The 12616-nt window shown below is 45.0% G+C and overlaps 1 protein-coding gene across 1 annotated transcript; it reads left to right on the top strand.

Annotated features, from left to right (window-relative positions):
* Positions 1-302: 302 nt before the first annotated feature.
* On the top strand, positions 303-9422 carry hspb1 (heat shock protein, alpha-crystallin-related, 1). The gene is made up of 3 exons (XM_060847820.1): positions 303-778; positions 7490-7553; positions 8956-9422. Exons 1-3 carry the CDS (start codon positions 379-381, stop codon positions 9143-9145), a joined length of 654 nt encoding a protein of 217 aa, XP_060703803.1. The 5' UTR covers positions 303-378; the 3' UTR covers positions 9146-9422.
* The last annotated feature ends 3194 nt before the right edge of the window (positions 9423-12616 follow it).

Below are 12616 nucleotides of genomic sequence, written 5' to 3'. Positions count from 1 at the left end.
GAGGTGAAGCACAAACACTAACTTCCCACCCAGCACAGGCCGTTTGGCCCATCCTATCTGTGCGCTGGCCCTCTGCAGTGGAGTCAGTGGCAGTTGTCCGAGCCTGTGTGCGCAGTGAGGGGGGGGGGGGGGGTGCATGGGGAATATTGTGAACAACAACCAGCTCTATTTCCAAACTCTGCTCCAGACAATTAGAGAGACCACTCGGGAATGCTGTAGGGATCGCATTCCTCACCAATGAGGGCAGCCCCTACAATCAGACACGGCTGGAATCTGATGTAAATATAGCCCAGGATATAAAGGCAGCGCCGTGCTGGGCTCGGCCACACTTTGGCCCCTCTCTCTCTCTCTCGCCCTCCCCCAGCCCTCGCTGCCCTGATGTCCGAGCGCCGCATCCCCTTCAGCTTCATGCGGAGCCCCAGCTGGGAACCGTTCCGGGACTGGCACTACCCCGGCCGGATCTTTGACCAGTTCTTCGGGATGCCAGCCTTCCCGCACGACTGGTCACTCAGCGACTGGCACGGCATGTGGCCGGGCTACATTCGGCCCCCTCTGACCGCAGCGCTGGCCCCGGCTCCGGCCCCGGCTCCGAGCGGGGAAACAGCGGGGGCGGTGGCGGCGACCAGCGGGCAGGACAGCGGCCTGAGCCGGCAGCAGAGCACCGGGGTGTCCGAGATCAAGGTCACCTCAGACAAGTGGAAGGTCAACCTGGATGTGAACCACTTCGCCCCTGAAGAAATCACCGTCAAGACCAAGGATGGCTACGTGGAAATCACCGGTGAGTCCCCTCCAAACCTCTTCATTTGTGAAAAGTTACAAATCACACAACACCAGGTTATAGTCCAGCAGGTTTAATTAGAAACACACTTAGCTGTTGGACAACAACCTGGTGTTGTGTGATTTTTAACTTTGTACACCCCAGTCCAACACTGGCATCTCCAAATCTTCAATTGTCGTCTTGGAACCTCAGTGGCCTATTCCCCAAGAGTTTTGAACCCACCCCTCTGTCCTTTCCCTGTTAGACTGAAGGAAGTGTAATGCCCAGATTTAATTATTTTTCAAATTGTGTATTGTTCAGCCTGCTTGCTCTAGAGATCATCAGAGATGTGAAAGGAATGGGGTCCAGGCCGTCAGCAAACCTGATTAACCAGAGTTGGGGGAGAAATTACTTTCTGTGCTTTTCCAGCAACACACACTCAACTCTGATCTCCAGCATCTGCAGTCCTCACTGTCTCCCTCCCAGAAATTACTTCATGCCTGACCTGCTGTGCTTTTCCAGCAACACGCTCTCAACTCCGACCTCCAGCAACTGTAGTCTGTTGCGGTTCTGTTCGCCGAGCTGGGAGTTTGTGTTGCAAACATTTCGTCCCCTGTCTAGGTGACATCCTCAGTGCTTGGGAGCCTCCTGTGAGGCGCTTCTGTGGTGTTTCCTCCGGCATTTATAGTGGTTTGTCTCTGTCACTTCCAGTTGTCAGTTCCAGCTGTCCGCTGCAGTGGCCGGTATATTGGGTCCACAGATTCTATCAACAAACACGTCGACCTAGACCCTATATACTGGCCACTGCAGTGGACTGCTGGGATTGATAACCGGAAGCAGCAGATTCAAACCACGACAAATGCCGGAGGAAAGATCACAGAAGTGCTTCACAGGAGGCTCCCAAGCACTGAGGATGTCACCTAGACAGGGGACGAAATGTTTGCAACACAAATTCCCAGCTCGGTAAACAGAACCACAACAACGAGCACCCGAGCTTCAAATCTTCTCCCAAACTTTGAACTGTAGTCTTCGCTGTCTCCCTCCTCACACGGCTCCTTGTGAATCTTTGGTTCTGTGTTCCTGGGGGGGTTCAATTGATTCAAGGCTTCTCTCAGGGAATCCCGGGATGAGGGGAGTGGGTGGGAATGTGGATTGTGATTGTATTGAATGGCAGAGCACGCTCGATGGGGCCAAATAGTCTACTCTGCTCTTCTGTCTTTTGTCCAAATCTGTTGGCCGCACTTTAGGGTGAACGTAAAGGTTTTACGGGAGGGGAGCTGGGGAAGGAAGATTGGTGACAATGAGTTGAGAGATGGAGGAGTCGCTTGATGGCCGAGGAAGGTGCACTCACAATGCCAAGCAAGTTGATCTTCAACCTTTTACATCCTTTCGATGTCTGCCATGCCCGGTTCAGAAGGGCATCGCTCACATTGCCTCTGGAGTCAGTCTGGTGACAACTTCCAGGAAAGGAACACTCATGGAAATAGACTTTTTTTATTGACTCATGGGATGTAGGCCATCACTGGCTGAGCCAGCTTTTATTGCTTGTACCTAGTTCCCATTCCGAAAGGGAATAAACCGGGGACAATAGGCCAGTCTGCCTGACTTTTGAAAGTGTTGGAATCTGTTATTAACGGAAATTTAACAATGCACTTGGAAAAATCATTGCTCAGACACAAAATAAACATAGTTTTACACAAGGGGAAGCATGTTTGACAATTAATTGGATATTTTGCCCATCTAACTGGTAAGGGGGAATCAGTAGATGTGGTGTACTGGGATGTGAGTATTCAATGAGGTGCCATGCATATGGTGCTAATACATAGGTGAAGGGCTTACGGAGTTGGGAGCAATAGATATTCCAATGGTCAGATCGTCCTTTCTGAAGTAGAAATGGGAGTTGGAATTCAGAACAATGCAGAATTCCTGAGGTAGCCGACTCCAAGGGAATTGCACTGGAACTTGGAATTAAATTCCCTGTATCAAGACAATTCTGAAAAAGTCCCTTATCTTTGAGAATTCAAAGGGTTCCAACTCTGTTGGCTGGAAGGTTAGAGGAGTAAAACGTGTTCTGGGTAATATTAAACTGAACTTCCTGATGATACCCACCAGAACCCAACATTCTCTCTTCAGTTCCTGACCCAACACCCACCCTATCACCAATTTCACAGGCAGCACGGTGGTTAGCACTGCTGCCTCACAGCACCAGAGACCCAGGTTCAATTCCAGCCTCAGGTGACTGTCTGTGTGGAGTTTGCACATTCTCCCCGTGTCTGCGTGGGTTTCCTCTGGGTGCTTCGGTTTCCTCCCACAGTCCAAAAATGTGCAGGTTAGGTGAATTGGCCATGCTGAATTGCCTGTAGTGTTAGGTGAATGGGTAAATATAGTGGAATGGGTCTGGGTGTGTTGCTCTCTGGATGGTCTTGTTGGGCTGAAGGGCCTGTTTCCACACTGTAAGTAATCTAATCTAGTCTAAAATAAACTGATCCAACAAGGCTCCCTAACACAACTCTGACACCCACATCAGACCCAACTGTATGACACGCCTTCCGGTGTGCCCTGTATTCCTGATGAAGGGCTTTTGCCTGAAACGTCGATTTTACTGCTCCTAGGATGCTGCCTGAACTGCTGTGCTTTTCCAGCACCACTCTAATCTAAACTCTGGTTTCCAGCATCTGCAGTCATTGTTTTTACCCAGATGCCACCCATACCTAGTGCCACAACATACCTAGAGAGACCAGATGCAAATGCCCCTTCCCAACACAAGCGCTTCTCCACCTACTCCCAAAGTTTCAAGTCAATGCCTCCCCTCCCAACCTCACTCAACGCAATCTCCCAATCTGTTCCCCAGCCCGGCCCCAACCTGAACTGAAATCACAATCTCCCTTAAGTACTCATTATTTACCACCCTGGAACCCTCTCTACCTGGCTCCTTTTTTAGCTCACATCTTTGGCATTTTACCCATTTCATCCTCCCCTGGTACTATACCCACCTGACTCTAACCAATCTGGGACTTTCTCCCACTCACTCACCTGACACAGTAGCCCCTCACCCATCTGGAACTCTCCCTCTTTACCCAGCTGGCACACCACCTCCTCACCTAGCTGGGACTCTTTTCCCCTCACCCATCTGGATCTCTTTCCCCTTACCCACCTGGCACACTGACCACACTCCCACCCCCACCAGCATCACCACCCTCCACATGAAACACTAACTTCTCATCCACCTGACACTCTCCCTGCTTAAATCTGAAACACTGCCCCTCACCCACTTGGGACTCTTTCACGCCCCCGCCCCCAATGCCCTGCACTGCCTTATCCCCTACAAGTACATGCTTGCCTGTCACAGTAGGTTTCAAAGTGCCTGCTGACCATTGTACCTTCAGTACAAGGCACTAAGTGCTGCAAAAGGTGCCATGTAAACAAAGACCTTTTGCACTGCTGGATTTGAAGTTTCCTTGGACAGGAGGAATCTCCAAGGCAGAAGTGGAAAGTCAGCGTTGGAAACAGACCTTCTGTCTCTAATTGGATTTGTGGGACTAATAACCAGGACAAAGGATTGCTTAACAGACAGGAAACAGAGATAAATGAAACTGAAATTTGCACAACACCAGGTTATTATAGGTTTATTTGGAAGCACTAGCTTTCGGAGCGCTGCTCCTTCATCAGGTGGTTGTGGAGTATAGGATCATAAGACACAGAATTTATAGTAAAAGATTACAACTGAAATGATATGTTGAACAAACCTGGATTGTTAAGTCTTTCATCTTTTAGAATGGAATGCAGGTTTCGGTTCATTATTATGTAAATCTTTTAAGTCACCTTCTCGAGATTTTATAATAAAAGCTGACATCTCAGGTCAGAGATCAACTCTTGTCTGTTGATCATTGTACATTAGTGAGACCAAGCAGACAATGGATGAATGCACACTGCCCAACAACCAACAGAAACGAATGTTCCCTCCCAGTTGGGGAACACTTCAGCAGTCCGGGGCATTCGGCCTCAGATCTTCAGGTGACTGTCCTTCAAGGCGGACTTCGGAATAGGCAACAATGCAAAGTGGCCGAGCAGAAGCTGATAGCCATGGAGATGGCTTCAACCGGGACTTTGGGTTCATGTCACGCTACAGGTGACCCCACTGCACTATACACTCTCTCACACACACAAGCACACATACACACACAATCTTACATACTCACACATTCACACAGAGCCTCTCTCATACATACACTCTCTCACATATGTAAACACACATACACCCCCCACACTCACACCCACACACACACCCTCTCACAGGCTTATACTCCATCATACCCCCACACACACTCTATCAAGCATACACATACTCTCACGTGCACTCGCCCCTACACACTCACATGAACGCACTTAAACTCTCTCTCTCTCTTATGCAAGCACACAAGTTTATGGGAGGCGTTTGTATTTGCAGAATTACATTTGCAGATACATTCTATTTTGCTCAAAAAATGCACAATCTGCAGGCAGTCTATGTAATATTTAGTAAATTCCACTTTGGAAATAGAACCAGTCTCCCTCAAGGTTGGGGTACAGACAGACTCTGACTTCACACCTTTAATGCATTGTCTGAGCTGAGCTGTCACTTTTTGCTATGAAACCTTAAGTAGTCTCGAGAAGGTGACTTTTGGGATTTACAGATTAATGGACTGAAACTTGCAACCCATTGTAAAAAGTGAAAGACTTAATAATCCAGGTTTGTTCAACACTGTATATCATTTCAGCTGTAATCGTATGTTATAAATTCTGTATCTTATGATCCTATACTCCATAACCACCTGATGAAGGAGCAGTGCTCTGAAAGCTAGTGCTTCCAAATAAACCTGTTGGACTATAACCTGGTGTTGTGTGATTTTTAACTTGGTCCACCCCAGTCCAACACTGGCTCCGCCACATCAGACATAAATGAGACATTTTCAAGCTGTCAAGCTAGGACTCATGGACCGAAACATCGATTTTCCTGCTCTTCGGATGCTGCCTGACCTTCTGTGCTTTTCCAACACCACTCTAATTTAGACTCGTGGAATATTATTCACTGTTGGAGCCTTAGCTATTTTCAATCTAAATTGGTTACTCGATGAAGAGGCTGAGATTAATGAATCTAAATTTGCTGGCAATACAAAATTGGGCAGGAATATAAGTGGAAGGCAACAATGAGGCTTCAATGAGATACAGACAGAGTAAATGAACGGGTAACAAGTTGGGATATAATGGGGACAAGTGTCAGGTTATTCACACACAAAAACTGAAATTGCTAGGGAAATTTGGCAGGCCTGTGCAGCATCTTTGGAGAAAAATCAGTCGTGGTGAGTGATGGCGGAAGAGTGGGGGGCTGGGCAGATATGGGTTTGGCTACAAGGACAAGGGATACATCTTTCAATGAGCCCTTTCCCTTCCCAGGGCTGTGTGTCGCAATCAGCAGGTTTGGGTGAGGGAAACCTCCCTGCTGTCCTAGCCTGCAAACAAACACAGCTGGAGGACCATCTCACACAACGCCCTGATGCCTGTTTACATATTCCCCACCAGCAAACCACATACTGAGGGAGTCCAGCCCTGTTTCTGCTGTTGTCTCACCAATGAGATATTGGATTCAGCTTCACCCTGGCACCCAGACTCAGATGGACATTAAAAGATCCCATGACCCAACTTCAAAGTAGAGCAGAGGCACCTGGCCAATATTTATCCTTCAAACAACATGAGTCAATCAGCTCACCAGCTCATTACCATAAAGCTGTTTGAAGGAATTCCTGTGTGCAAATTGAATGCTATATTTCCTACAACACTGCCAAAGTAATTTGTTGACTAATTTGAGACAATGTGAAAATTGGTATGCAAATAGATGTTGTACTTTTTTTAGAAGCTTGTTTTAAAGGAGGTAAATTTTAATCGGTGGGCGGTCTTAATAATTTTATTCTGCATTCTCAGACATTTGAATCAGTTTAAAGTGAATACAGAAATCATTTTATGTAAAAAAGCTTTTAAATGTTATTAGCCTTTCTGGAGACAGAGGTGGAGTTAGAGGTAAATGGAATATCTCTACCCTGCTCACAGCTGGGAAGGAAACATCCCCACCCTAAATGTGCTTGGAATATCTCATCCTAACAGATACAAGAGCAGACTGTACCTTAATTACAGTTGCAGACACTGTAACAAAAACCCTCCTATTTGTCACAGCAGGGCACCAGTGAGCTCATGTTGGGAATATGTATTCCTGGGGTGGAGCCTCAGTAGCTGGACTCAACACTGCGGTCAACTGTGCAAACAAAACAACTGAAAAATAGTCATACTAGGCGCCCACACTGCTCATACCCTAATGTGACAAACACCACACCTAAAGCACATCTGCAACAACTCCCTGAATACAAAGCCAACCATACCATTGCTACGGAATCTGACGTCTAAAAAAAATAAATGAGGCCACATGTTCCCAGAAGTTGAAATATTTTATTGCCATTTCAAGAAGTGATGGATAAATTTTAAATTGGTTGATTGCATTGTTCCGTGAGAGAAATCTGATTTTCAGCGGCTTGCTAAGGAACAAGTTGCTCAGTTATGTAACTGCTTTACATAAAAAAAGCCAACAAAAAGCATCTCCTATTTAACTGTGAATTGTGGTCGTTTCTCCTACTTGGTGAAAATAAGGCCACAGTTTATAATTTAACAGCCTTTATTGAAATCTTCAATTATTCTGTCCTGAAGGAAAGCACGAAGAGCGACAGGATGAACACGGTTTCATTTCAAGATGCTTTACTCGGAAATATCTGTGAGTAAATTCTTTCAGACTTTGTTTTGCAGTTTAACAAAATGCTCTCATTCTTTCATTTTGAGTTGCATTGTAGAATCAAGGATCTGAACTGACACAGAAGACCATTCAGTCCATTATGCGTATGCAGAGTTTTCAATTGGTTCGTCTTTCCAGCAATGTTGCCTCACAGTGCCAGGGACCCAGGTTCGATTCCACCCTCAGGCAACTGTGTGGAGTTTGCACATTCTCCCCGTGTCTGCATAGGTTTACTCTGGGTGCTCTGATTTCCTTCCACAATCCAAAAGATGTCAAGTTAGGTGAATCGATCATGCTAAATTGCCCAGAGTGTTCAGGGATGTGTAGGTTTGGTGCATTAGTCAGGGATAAATGTAGGGTAACAGGGAAGGGGAATGGGTCTGGGAGGGTCGACGTGGACTTGTTGGGCCAAATGGCCTGTTTCCGCACTGTAGGGATTCAATGATTCTCCATATAGCCCAGCAAGTGTGTATTCAGTGGATATCCAATTCCCTGGAATTTATCCCAGGTCTGACTTCATGAGCTGCAGATTAGAGAGTTGAGCAGAGAGATTAGTGCTACTGATCCCAGCTCTCCCTGATGTTGCTGTCATTCATGTTGTTATTTGGAAATGAGAGAAAACCGAGAAGTGGCACTCCTTTTGAGCAATATTCCATACCAGGAATATGTCCTCTGTGCTTTCGTGAATGGTCAGAAACTTCCAAAACTGCTCCCAGCCTATTGGCTGCACACTGTCCTGTGTGCCATGTTTGAGACTTATAACCAGGTCCCAAACTCAGGATCAGGAGGGCTCACAGAATAGGAGCACAAGCCTCACCAAGGAATCAAGAGGGTCAAGAGGAAGAAATTCAGCAATCCAACTGAGATTTCACCTTGAGGGACCCTGCTGGAAATCAGGCTGTCTAGTTGCTGCTCTGCATTCAAGTGAACAGTTCATATCCAGTGGGATTTACTGCAGTGTGTATTTAACATGATGTCCTAATCCTGAACTGTGCCCAAGCTAAATTGCTCTGAGTAAGTTGGTGTCATCGTTAGCAACTTCTACATTAAAAAAGTTTTGGAATCGCATCAACCCTAAAACGTAAACAAGTGACTGGATTGCAGATAAATATGACTTATTATACCATGCTTTAATAAAAGGCATGATTTGGAGGTGGAGTTATACTCCACAACCACCTGATGAAGGAGCAGCACTCCGGAAGCACTAGCTTTCAAATAAACTGGTTGGACGATAACCTGGTGTTGTTTGATTTTTTAACTTTGTCCACCCCAGTCCAACTCCAAATCACAGCTTCAAATCGAGTTCCGCTTGTTGATTGGAGTTTCGGGTAATGCAGATGTTGTTTTGCCTGTGAAATCTCATTTCCCTCTCCCTTTCTCACAGCTTGCCGCCAGATACGGACCCAGCTATAGTTACTTCAACATTGTCGCCCAGTGGCATACTAACAGTGGAAACCCCAATGAAGAAGCCAGCCCTGCAGTCCTCTGAGATCACCATCCCAGTCACCTATGAGTCTAAAGCCCAAATAGGAGTGCAGGATTCCAAGAAAGCAACTGAAGCAACAAAGAAGTGATTTGAACTACAAAAAAGAAAATTGTATCTAGCATAGCATAGGCAGGCCAGAATAATACCAAGGCAGCCTGGCTTGGTAGTTAAAGAATTTATCCTTCTATCATGAATTAATTATGAATTAATTTCCACAATGTGTCTTGAGGCTGTTAAATATTTTCAGTACGTTTGCAGAGACTTTTCCAGATTTTCGTAAAAGTGCTTGTTTAATCAACATGGAACTTTATGAAAGAAAAACAAATGATTGGAATGAATAAATGCTTTTTATCCCATGAGCGCAACATCCAGTGTGGTTAATGTTTCAGTGTGACCCTCTATCAGAATAAGACGCCAAGAAGCTAAAGGCTGATGCAATCATTCAGAGACCGAGCGACCATCCACTTGATTCATAGGGTCGGACATCACAGAAACAAACAACCAGTCCATGCCAAACGTAATCCCAAACTAAACTCGTCCCACTTGCCTGCTCCTGCTCCGTATCCCTCCAAACCTTTCCTATTCATGTAGTTATTAAAATGTCTTTTAAATGTTGGAATTGTGCCTAAATCCACCATTTCCTCAGGAAGTTCATTCCAAATGTGAACCACACTCTGTTAAAAGAAAAACTGCCCCCATGTCTTTTTTAAATCTCTCTCCTATCACTTAAAAATGTGCCCCCTAGTCTTGGAATACCCTATTCTAGGGAAAAGACAACAACCATTAACCCTACCTAAATCTCCTGTGACATTATAGGTTTCTGTAAGGTCACCAGTTTTGGAGTCACTTTTTCTAAGCTGAATTCTGTTCTTGCACTGAATCGCAAATTACTCCCCTGAAATGTAAGACCAGCATCACCAATACTCCCATTCACCATCAGGATTTAATCAACATTTGTATTCCCATCATCAACATGATCATCACCCACATTGCCGACATCACCAAAACTGTCCCATCAACATTCTCATTATCAATATTTCTATTATCACCAATGTTTCAGTTGAAAACATTCCCAGTATTAACAGTCCCTACTCAACATTCCCATCTTCAACATTCCCAACACCACAAGTATTCCCATCAATAACATGCTCATCATCAGCAATCCCGTTCCTTGCATGAAAATTCTCATTGAACATTCCAATGATCAACATTATTCTCATTATCTTTCTTCCATCAATATCATTTGCATTATTGCCAAATGAAACTTAACTTATCCTCTGAACCATTTACATCATTACTGACATCTCCTCCATCACCCAGGCAACATCTGCCCCATAACTTTCAAATCCACTTTTAGTTCCATTGTGACTGTACTTCACAGTCCTATCATTCCCGTCTCACCAATCATTTGGAATTCCACTATCACTTGCACAGCCAATGCAATTCCACCATCACTCCCACTACTACCCTGATTCCCATTCCCATCTGCACGCCCAATCCTACCCATATTTCTATTTCTATCATCATTCCCAAATCCTACCTCCATTCCCATTCTTACCATCACCCCCACTTCTACGTACATTCCTATTCCCCACATAACTCCCAATCTTACCCCCATTCCCATTGTTACCATCACTCCCACTCCTACCTACATTCTTATTCCTACTATCACTTCCAATCCTACACATATTCCTATTCCCACTATCACACCACACCCAATCCTACTTCTATTCCCATTCCCACCATCACTCCTAAACCTACCTCCAATCCCATTCCCACCATCACTCCTAATCCTACCGCTATTCCCACCATCACTCCTAATCCTACCTCTCTTCCCATTCCCATCTTCACTCCCAATCCCATCTCCATTTCCACTATCACTCCTAATCCATCTCCACTTCCATTCCCATCATTACTTACAATCTACCTCAATTCCCATCATCACTTCCAATTCTACCTTCATTCCCATTCCCACCATCACTCCATTCCCATCATCACTCTTAATCCTACCCCAATTCCCATTCCCATCATCAATCCTATTCCTACCTTCATTCTCATTCCTACTATCACTCCTAATCTTGCCTCCATTTCCATCATCATTCCTAATCCTACCCCAATTCCCGTTCCCATCATTACTGCTAATCCTACCCGAATTCCCATTCCCATCATCACTCCTAATCCTACCTTTATTCTCATTCCTACTATCATTTCCAATCCTACCTTCATTCCCATCATCAATTCTAATCCTACTCCCATTCTCATTCCCACCATCACTCCTAATCCTACCTCCATTCCCATTGCCACCATCACTCTCACCTACCTCCATTCCCATTCCTACCATCACTCTGCTTTGAACCCTACATTTACTCACATTCCTACCAACAGTCCCACCATTATTCTCGCTCCCACTGCTGTTCCACCATCACTTGCATGCTAGTTCCATTCCGGGTTTTGCAACTCCTACATGCTTCTACATTTATTGCTCAGGAACTATCCCGAGCTGTTTGATCCGATCTAAAGGTTGATGAGGAAGGAGATGGCAACAGCTGGATTTGAAAGAAGATGCGCCAACAAAACGAAAGGTGGAAATTCTGTACATAATTCATCTTGCGTGGTAACCATGACAACACCGAGAGAAAAAGAAAAGCCAATGTCTGAGAAAATGCCTGAAAGTGTTACCCTCCAGATCTCTTAGCAACAAAGCAAATCTCCTGGAGACGATAGTTCCTTTAAATGAAGTGGTCCATTTGAAACAAACCTATACATCTCTCTCATATTCAAAATCTATTCTCTTTTGATAAGATCCTTGAACCTTCCATGAGATTGATGTACGTCCTACTTCCTGTTGCAAGGGACAGATACCAACACACAAGATTTTGATCTCAGCAGCCTCTTGGCACTCACAGTCATTGGTTAAAGCCACAAGTGTTGTGGGTCATGTTCTTAACTGGGATCAGGGACATCTGATGACTAGACGGACTGCACAGCAGGCAGTACCTAATCACTTGGAAATAGAGAGCAAGAGTAGACTAAGTGGTCCGCCAAGAATGTCCCACCACCTTTCAACTTATATTACCAAACCAGCGTGTCATCTTCTCAAAAAGAGACAAAGAAGCAGAGATGAAACTAACTTAGCTCAATTTAGAACAAGCCTACAATTGATTGCCCTTTAACCTCTGCTTGCTGCTGAACTCTTGGTGACCAAGATAACAGGGTTTCTGCTCCATCTGCTCCAGAGCTGTGTAATAACATCTCTAAATAGGTCAATTCGAGATGATCTATAAGGTAGCGGTTCTGTAAGAGTTACTAGTGAAGTTACATTCACTCCTGGGGCTGTCATTACAGTCTTTGGGCATAGACAGAAAGTTCCACATGAGCCCTTGCAGATGTATTTTGAACAGCGCCTGAGAGTTCTAGTAATGATGCTTGACTAGCAATGCAGTTGTATGTATCAATATAATGCAATAAACAATATAAGTAAAGTTAGTGCCTGTTGTACAATGATATATCCTCCATAACTGATTATTAGACTGGCTCTGACTAAAGTATACACAAAGGA

This window comes from Hemiscyllium ocellatum, chromosome 31, assembly GCF_020745735.1.
Source record: "Hemiscyllium ocellatum isolate sHemOce1 chromosome 31, sHemOce1.pat.X.cur, whole genome shotgun sequence".
NCBI classification, from domain to species: Eukaryota; Metazoa; Chordata; class Chondrichthyes; order Orectolobiformes; family Hemiscylliidae; genus Hemiscyllium; species Hemiscyllium ocellatum.
The sequence above is the reverse complement of the archived record's forward strand: the minus strand, read 5'-3'. Positions and strand labels throughout refer to the sequence as shown.